The sequence below is a fragment of the Echinops telfairi genome, unplaced genomic scaffold (genome assembly GCF_000313985.2).
Source record: "Echinops telfairi isolate 266 unplaced genomic scaffold, ASM31398v2 ScPeMD7_70;HRSCAF=299, whole genome shotgun sequence".
In the NCBI taxonomy this organism is placed as follows: domain Eukaryota; kingdom Metazoa; phylum Chordata; class Mammalia; order Afrosoricida; family Tenrecidae; genus Echinops; species Echinops telfairi.
Genome location: NW_022103968.1, coordinates 38,837,312 through 38,846,871, shown reverse-complemented (window position 1 = coordinate 38,846,871; position 9,560 = coordinate 38,837,312). Strand labels below are relative to the sequence as shown.

Genomic DNA, 9,560 nt, shown 5'->3' with positions numbered 1-9,560 from the left:
CGCTCTCCTGAGGAGCAGAGTGGGGGATGGGTTTGAACTGCTAACCTTGCAATTAGCAGCCCAGTGTTTACCCAGCGGCAACTGAACTTATTTAAATAAGCTTGTCTGGGTTGAACACAGCAGTGTGCATTTTATCTTCGGACCCAGTCAAAAATTTTAGTGATTTCATATCTTTCTGTAATCTTCTCTTTGCCACCATCACTCTCTTCCCCAAGCCTGCCCAGGTACGTTTTCAGCAGTTAAGTCCTCAGAAGTGGACAACCTAGTCCTTCAGAGTCTGCTTTTGGTCTAGAAGCTCTGCCGACCCCTGTTCACCTTGGGTGATACTGCTTTGAAATGCCCGTGACCTCGTTTCAACCATCGCACCAAGCTGCCATAACACGAGAAACTGATCACCAAGTGGCGGACCTTGGCTGAAAGCAGAAACGTTTTACTAGTGTTTCATCGGCTCTTCAAAGGCTTTCAACTGTGTGGATCGCAACTGTGGAGAGCACTGAGAATAATGGGAATTCCAGAACACTGTATGTGGATCAGGAGGTCATGGTTTGAACAGAGCTTAGGAATACCACATGGTTTAAGATCAAGAAAGGTGAGCCTCAGGGTTGTATCCTTTCACCATCCTTATTCAATCTGTATACTGGGCAGGTCATACGAGAAACTGGGCTCCGTGAAGAAGGGGCATCTGGATTGGAGGAAGGTTTATGAACAACCTTCAGCACTTGCCTGCTGAAAGTGAGGAGGACCAGAAGCTCTTGCTGATGAAGATCAAGGATTGCAACCTTCAGTGTGGATTACAACTCAATGCAAAGAAGACCAAAAGCATCATAATTGTACCAATCGGTAAATGGGGAAGAAAAGATTGAAGAGAAGAAAAGAAAGAAGCCAAGGATTTCATCATGCTTAGATCCACAACCAATGCTCACGGAGGCAGCTTTAAAGTGTTGGAGAGCAAGGATATTACTGAGCGGAGAAAGGTGCGCCTGCCCCCGGCCATGGTGCTTTCAAATGCCTCATGTGCATAGGAAAGTTGGATATTTAAATAAGGAAGACTAAAGAAGAATTGGAATTACGGTGCTGTTGAAGAATACCAACACTACCGTGGACTGCCAACAAAGAAACATGTTTGTCTGGAAGAAGTAAAGCCAGAATGCTCCTTAGAAGTGAGGGATGGTTGGGGGGAGGAATGAGAAGCTGATACCAAGGGCTCAAGTAGAAAGAAAATGTTTTGAAAATGATGATGGCAACAAATGTACAAATGTGCTTGATACAGTGCATGGATGGATGGATTGTGATGAGTTGTTTGCGCCCCCAACAAAATGATTTTTTAAAAAGAAGAAGAGGAAGTGAGGATGGTGAGATTTTTCCCCCTATGCTTGAAATGAACTTGTAAGTCATTAAAGACTCCAACTCTACTTCAGTTTTATTCTTCCTCCTTTTTCAGCCAATCAGACCAACATTTAGATCTGAGGGACAAGGATCCCGGAGGGTGAGGATAGTGAGATTTTAGCTCACATATTTTGGACATGTTATCAGGAGGGACTAGTGCCTGGTGCAGGGCATCATGCGAAGTAAAGTGGAGGGGAAGCAAAAAAGTGGAAAGTAAATCAAGGAGGTGGATTGACAGAGTGGTGGCATCAATGGGCTCAAACATAGCAACTGTGAGTAAGGTGTGGTCTTCCTTCTGTCGCACAGAGGGTTGCTTGGATCGGAACCAAGTCGACAGCCCCTAACAACAAGGAACCTGTCCAACTATTACTGCCATCTGCTTCTGTCAGCAGTTGAAGATCACGCTTGCCATCACCCAAGAACCAGTGGTCCTGGTGAAGTGCCACATTTTAAAATGGGAGTTTTAATGCCGATTCAAAATGTAAGTTGACCAATCATTAACTCCTTTAAAAAAATAGGGTATTAAATTTTAATTTTAGACCAACCCTAAGTCCCAGTTCCTTCAAAAGAAACCACAAACCTGTTAACAATTAAGATTGAGAATGACGCCTGTCATCCAAAAGGATGAAGAACTATGTGCTTAGTTGACTTGGTTCTAGGCTTTGAGTAGATAGATCTACATGAGGAATGAAACAGTGAGGGATGGGGGCAAAACTTTAACCTACAGTTCAAACACCCTCCCCCAAATTTAGATACCAGAAAGGGCCCTAGTGAGCATTATAGGTAATAATTGATTGGTGACCCTAACCACTCTCACCCTCTAGCATGTTCACATTATTTTTGCTGAGCTCAATTGCTCCTAGATAGCTGAAGGAAGACATGTGTGGTCAACATGTTAATACTTCACATTGCATCATCAAAGTGGACAGTAACGGGCCAATGCTGAAAGATGTACATGTCCGCTTCACTTGGCTATTTTTCTACTTGTCTACAGGCTTGAAATTTTCCATAAAATGTTATGTTTTTAACCAACCATGAGGAAATGAGTCACGGGGCCTAAGGGCTCAAGACCAGGGTCTCAGAAAATACCAAGGCCAATTAGCATAACGCAATCCACAAAGACAATGTTCCACGTCCTTTGTTTGGTGAGTAGTGACTGGGGCAACTCATGGGCCAGAAGAACTAGATGGGGACTGGCCACCACGACTAAGGGCTCTGAAAGGGATCACCTTAGAAAGTCTCAGATGCAGGGGGGGAGAAAATATGGAACAAGCCAGGCTTAGTGGTCAGAGATGAGTGGAACCCCTGGGATTGTGGACCGTGGTCACTCTGAGTCTGTAAATGAACTCACCCAAGTGGTTCAATCCTCTGCCAAACAACAATAACTAGAGACGTATGCACGCCTTAGAACCCTTAGCCATTTGAGATCAAAAGGCAGCATTTCTTCTGAGGAGAAAGTTCAGAAGGGTTTGGAAAGAAGAAGGTGTAGAAGCAGGAAGCACAGGTGGGGAGTAGGACAGATGTGGCAGTCGTGGGAATTTCGATCCACATTATGAAACAAAATTGCACTGAATTGTTGAATGGAAACTGATCTGCTCTGTCGTGCTTCACCTAAATCACAATAACAAATTGTTTTTAACAGACCGTTACCATTATTTAATATTTGTCAATTCCCGTGGTATGAAACAAAACCCGCCATCTCACAACCCCACAGAAAGTCCCCAAGAGAAGTCTATATCCAACAGCAAATTAAGACCCTTAGCCTGATAGTAGTGGTCTTGGTAGAACAAGTCTCTGGAGAAAACTTTAAAAATTTTCCAATCTTGTGCTCACCTTCCTGACACGATTGCTGAAGACAAAGCAGGTGCATAAGCAAATGTAGTGAAGAAAGCTGATGGTGCCCGGCTGTCAAAAGATACAGCATCTGGGATCTTAAAAGCTTGAAGATAAACAAGCGGACATCTAGCTGAGAAGCAACAAAGTCCACATGGAAGAAGCACACCAGCCTGTGTGACCATGAGATATCAAAGGGATCAGGTATCAGGCATCAAAGAACAAAAAATCCTATCATTGAGAATGAGAGGCAGTGCGGAGTGGGGACCCACTGTAGACAACTGGACATCTCTTACAGAAGGGTCTCAGGGAGGAGACAAGCCAGTCAGGATGCAGTGTAGCAACAACAAAACATACAACTTTCCTCTAGTTCTTTAATGCTTCCTCCCCCCACTATCATGATCCAAATTCTACCTTACAAATCTGGCTAGATCAGAGAATGTACACTGGTACAGATAGGAACTGGAAACACAGGGAATCCAGGACAGATGATGCCTTCAGGACCAGTGGGGTGGTGAGAGTGGCGATACCAGAGGGTGGAGGGAAGGTGGGGTGTAAAGAGGGAACCGATTATAAGGATCTACACATAACCCCCTCGCTGGGGGGTGGACAACAGAAAAGTGGGTGAAGGGAGATGTCAGACAGTGTAACATGACAAAATGATAATTTATAAATTATCAAGGGTTCATGAGGGAGGGGGGAGGGGGAGGGAGAGGAAAAAATGAAGAGCTGATACCAAGGACTCAAGTAGAAAGCAAATGTTTTGAGAATGATGATGGTAAACAGATGTACAAATGTGCTTGACATAATGGATGTATGTATGGATTGTGATAAGAGTTGTATGAGCCCCCAATAAAATGATTTTTAAAAAATTCCCAATCTTGAATCCACCTTCTATACTTGCTGAAAGATTGAGGTATTACCCAAAGGATTTTTGTGCTCGAGAAAGAACCTTTTCCCAAATGGCTTCACGAGCCCATGTTGGAAGATGATCAACACAGGCGCAGACAGAAGGGTACAGGTTCCCACATCAGGGAGCATCTCAGTTTTATAGGACTCCACAGTGGCGGCACTAGAGTGGAGTGTCTGAGTCACCAGCTGTGGCGTCTGGCATCTCAGTTTCCATATCTACAAAGTGGTTTGTTGTATAGATTTTGAGGATTTAATGAGACATTAAATACTTGGACATTGGAAATAATAAATGGGCTTGATTTTTATAAATTACTTGGCTGTTTACCCTACCTGTATTGAACAACTCTATCTTGGCATGATCTAGACAGATCCACACACCATCAAGTCTAAACCCATTGTCCAGGGCTTATAGTCTTGCAACATGATTATAAATTCTTTATTGTGCTTTTGAAATAAGAAAATATTAACATAAATATTTGGTCTCTTAGTGAAATTACAATATGAAAAAAAGGTGGGAGGATACAGTGTATCTACAAAGGTTAGTGTCTTCCGGCTGTCTAGTCAGTCCATTTCAAAGTCTAGCTTGTCAAGTAAATAAATATTTGAGATGTCGAAACCTCTCAACACACTTTTTTGATCCCACAAAATATACCATTCCCTTGCATCCTTCAATTTTTAAAAATGAGCAGTGCAGGCACATGGAACCTTAAAAGTAAAATTTTGTGTAGGTGACAAAATGGTAGGACTCGAAGATCTGCATTTTTCTTACTGGTTTTCTAAAAATTTTGCTGCAAAAGGTTAAATGAAAATGAAAACTTCCATATGTATAAAATCAAACATTACAAAGGTTTTTACACAAATCTTTGAAAGCTCTGGTCTCTATGCTTATTTTCATGAATGCTGGTAATACTTTAAAGAAATTATTATTACAGAACCGCATACAAATTTTGTGATTACTGTTATGAAAAAAGACATGGATGTGAATATTTTTTTAAGAATATATTTCAAAAAGTCTTTAGACTTGAAGACTCAAGAAAAGACATGTAGTACGCAGCACTATTCCAAACAAATTAACCTTGACTTTTTAAGAAATATTTTCAAATTATTTCAAAACTATTCTTTTTAATCACAAACATTATAATATTTCAAAATTATTCTTTTTACTGACAAAAGACAGTCAATGGATTTAAAGGAAATTCTCAGCCTAAGTAGAAAGGTAACACTTACATTTCTCTTTGGAAAACAACTCAAAATGAAATATTACTTTCTTCCATCAAACAAAAGTAAAACCTTTGTTTTAGAAGTAATGGATTGACGTTTTGTCGGTTTTATCAAAGTTTAACCTGCAGAAGGCAGTTATAGGGAAGGCGTCCTGCTGGGCAGCCCAGTCAATGCAGGATCTTCCTCGCTGCTGCGTTCCCTGGACAGTGCCCTTGTGAGGACAGTGGGATTAAGTGGCTTTCAGAGTAAAAATATTTCCTCAAGCTTCAGATTTTATTTTTCCCACCTTTCTTCCTTTCTCTCTCTCCACGCCCTGCTCTTCAATCGGAAGGATCCACAGTGGTCACACATCATAAGAAACAGAGGTACTTGGGAATGAGTAAACTTTCCTAATCCAGTGAGCTAAAGTATGTGGAAGGGTTCTGAAACCTCTTAGATGCCACACATGTCGCCTTCTTCGATTTCCCCCTTCTGACCTGGCAGAAGCTTGGATACATGGGGGGAGGAGTGCTGACATTTCCCCTGAAACCGTCTCATTGTGCTGAAAAGTTCCACCAAGTTTCCAATGATTGTCCATAGCAGCGGAGAGCGTGGATCTTGGAACAGGAATGAAGCGGGGCAGGGAAGCTCAGCTTTAGACTCTCTCTAGGAGAACATCTTCAGGTCAGAGTTCCCAGTCTGTGTTGGGCAATGACGGACCTCACTGTCTGATGGGAACAGAACAACTTTAGTGGAGACCTACTGGTTCGAGAATTTTATTCCCGCCCAGTTGGAATTTGGCATTTCCTGTTCTTACTAAGAATGTGCCTGCTGTTTAAATAAGAACTTCCTTCCCGCGGCCCCCACCCCCACCCCGGCAGAAAAAAATATTGGGATGTTTTAGGAGTGTTCACATTCCAGCTAAGATGGAAAGTTTCCATGGACTTTTGGGGGGTGCCACGCTAAATTGTCTATGATCATAATTGAGATGAGATCAGTCTTTGAAAAAGCGTTGAGTATCCAGTGAAAAATTTCAAGTAGAAAATCATACTAGCCCCCCTGGAAGATCTATCCAATGGTGGTAGCCAATGATTCTCAAAGTGGTGGTGAGCAGAGTAAAAAGAAAAAGGAAAAAGAAAAAAAAAGCGGGGGTGTGTGTGTCACTTTCATGGCAGATCAAAAATATTCTTCAACATACTTATTTAAGAGTCTAACAAGAAACTCCATCATGGAAATGTTTTATATCTTCACCCTCCACAACCACACCCAAGCTGAGCTGACCCTCATCCTCCAAAGAGCAAACCTGTCTGTCAATGTTGCCATTTACCTGCTGACCGAGGAGGGAGACTTTAAGACACAGTGCTGCCCAAAGCACACTTGATTTGGTCGTGCATTGACATTACCCTTACTTAGAACCAGTCATATCAGCTCTGCCTTTGTATTCCCCATGGAGCTATGTGATGTGATCCATAAGAAGTCCATATCCCCAAATGAGGAACCTCTGGGGAGGTTTGTTTGTTATTTACTGTTCTCCCCTAAAAGCATGTTCATCCAAAATCAAAATGTTAATCCCAAAATACCAATCTCCTTGGAAGGCAATGCTCCTGCCAAAAGAAAATGCTTCAGAAACATGTATACTGCAATCCAGTGGCCCCACCTCTCTCAGCTCTGAGGATTTCCCAGTCCAAAGGCCATTGGTCATGTGGGGTTATAACCAGGCATGGCTGTGGCCACAGATTCTCCATCCTTCTGATCTAGTTCTCTTGCTACAGAATAAGCCACAGACCCATTGGTCCATAGCTGCACCTTGGGGTCTGATTCTTGGGCAAGAAACCGCAGCTCGGTTTTTTTCATCTTCTTTACAAGTCTTGCAAGACCAAGCAACACAGAACTAAATATCATGGAGAATCCACAGACAAGAAAGGCTGCGGTGTAGCTGCCAGTTGTGTCCACCAGCCATCCTGTGAAAACCAAAAATAGCAAAATGATATTGTTGCGTTGACAATTCAACCATTTACCCCTTGCCAGATCTAATAATTCGTAAAGATGGAAACAATTGATTGTTAGTACCGCCATCATAATTTTGATACCAAAAGCAGATCACTAATAATATTATGCAATAGCAGGAAAAAAATAAAAACCCAAACATTCTATTTTGTAGGGAACCATGTGAAGCAAATGGATTGCAAAGTGGTTGGAAGTAGGTCACATACTTGCTACCTGCACAGTAAATATTAGTTGTTATTATTTTTAATTCCCTGAAATCTAGGAGAAAAGATAAAAATAGCATCATTCGAATGATTGAATATGGAATGATTTCTGTTGCGTTAAGAGAAGATAATTTTTAAAATTCCTGTGGTATCCCCAACACCCATACTCTGTCCCGTTGGAGTAACATGAAATGTTTCCAAGCTGAATCCAAATTTCTGATGGAAGCCAATCATTGTACACCAGGCAGGGTGAAAACTGGGACTTTCAGGACATCGTGGAAGCTCCGGTGCAAACTTCAGAAGGCGCATCTCTAGAACCGTCAATTTCTTTTTCTTTATCATTGCAACAATTTCATCTCAATAGCTACTCTCTCAATGTTGAGTAATCAGGTTATACACTATACAAACTATGGGCCTTAGTCATTAGAAAGCCCGTGGAATAAAAGAAGACGTTGGTAGGTAATTATTTTGTGACTATCAAAATATTGTTTTGAAGTTTCTCCAAACTTTACTTCTCTGCCATGGATATCCCACCCTGCCTTCTAACATCATGTAGCAATTATTAGAAGCCCCAGAAAGTTTCTTGCATTTCAAATGACTCTGGAATATTTTAGTTACTATGGGACTGACTTTGCCAAATGAAGGCCATAGATTGAAAGTCTGAGCTGAGACAGGCAAGGTCACTTCAGGCTTCTGAGTTGTACACCGCTCATCAAGGCTAGTGAACACTAACATTGACCTCGGAGGGAGAAGAGAGCGCAGAGCATCTAGGGAGGAAGTTTTAAAAACGAAGTACTAATCCTATCGTCCTAAATCGAGAGTTTAAACTGACCAGGAATTTCCCGAGGCATCAATGAAGCAGCCAGTTTCCTCCAGTCTGCTCCCTTAGCACCTGCTGAGGTTGAGAAATAGCCCAAACGAAGGTGGCTTCCTCTCCGCACTAGAGCAGATTGTATCAGAAACCCTGCCTTCTTCAAAAAAGTCCCCTCCTTCCCGGCAAATGTTTGATCCGCCCTCTCTACCCTCCACTCTATCTGTACTCCTTTGGGGGTTTTGCTCTGTCGTGGCAAAGCATAAATGAAATGTACCATTTTAATTATTTCCATATGTACATTTCAGTGGCATTAATTACGTTCACAATGTTGTGTAACCATCACCACTATTTCCAAAGATTCTTCATCCCCTCAAACAAACACTATGCTCATGAAGCATACCTCCCACTCTCCCTTCCCTCCAGCAACTAGTAACCTCTCATCTACCTCCTGTCTCTATTTGCTTACTCTAGATATTTCATATAAGTGAGATCATGAAATAGTTGTCCTTTTGTATTGAGTTTATTTCACTTAGCACCATGTTTTCAAGGTTCACCCATATTACAGCATGGGTCAGAATTTCACCCTTTCTTATGGCCAGTAATCTTCTGGGTAAGCATACACCACATGTTGTTTATCCATTTATCTATTGGTGGGCATTGACCCATTCATCTCTTGGACTGTTTCCACCATTTGTCTGTTGTGACCCAGTACTGCCATGATCATTGGTTTCATATATGTTTGAATCCCTGTTTACAATTCAAGGGACTTGTTCTTGAGAATTTTTATGTCCTTATTAGTCCGTTGTATGTCTTCTTTGTAGACATACAATCTTACTCAAGTCTTGTGCCCATTTAAAAATATTTCTCATTTTTTATTGTTAAATTGAGTTATTTATCTATTCTGTATGCCAAACCCTTAACACATACAATTTGCAAATATTTTCTCCCATAAATCCCCTCGGTCAGTTCTCTTTTACTTTCCTGAATGTCTTTCAATGAACAAAAGCTTTTCATTTTGATGCCCAACTTCCTTTTGTTGCTCATGTTTTGTATGGCTGTGGTAGTTACATAACCTGGCATCAGTTTGGGACTTGAGAAGATTACGAGTGAGGGGATGGAGTCTGATCTGACAATAAAGATACAACAAATGAGGCCTCTGTGTGGGCATGGCCTTCTCCTGAGAATTCTGGGAACTCCTGTATTTC

General features: G+C 41.6%; 1 protein-coding gene across 1 annotated transcript in view; it reads right to left on the bottom strand.

Annotated features, from left to right (window-relative positions):
- Window positions 1–4,542: 4,542 nt before the first annotated feature.
- The window catches only part of SLC16A12 (solute carrier family 16 member 12), a 74,067-nt gene continuing 69,049 nt past the window's right edge, over window positions 4,543–9,560 (bottom strand). The window contains exon 8 of the mRNA XM_004701350.4: window positions 4,543–7,292. Within this exon, the coding sequence (XP_004701407.4) occupies window positions 7,030–7,292 (263 nt within the window). The 3' untranslated portion in view covers window positions 4,543–7,029. The remainder of the gene's footprint in view (window positions 7,293–9,560) is intronic.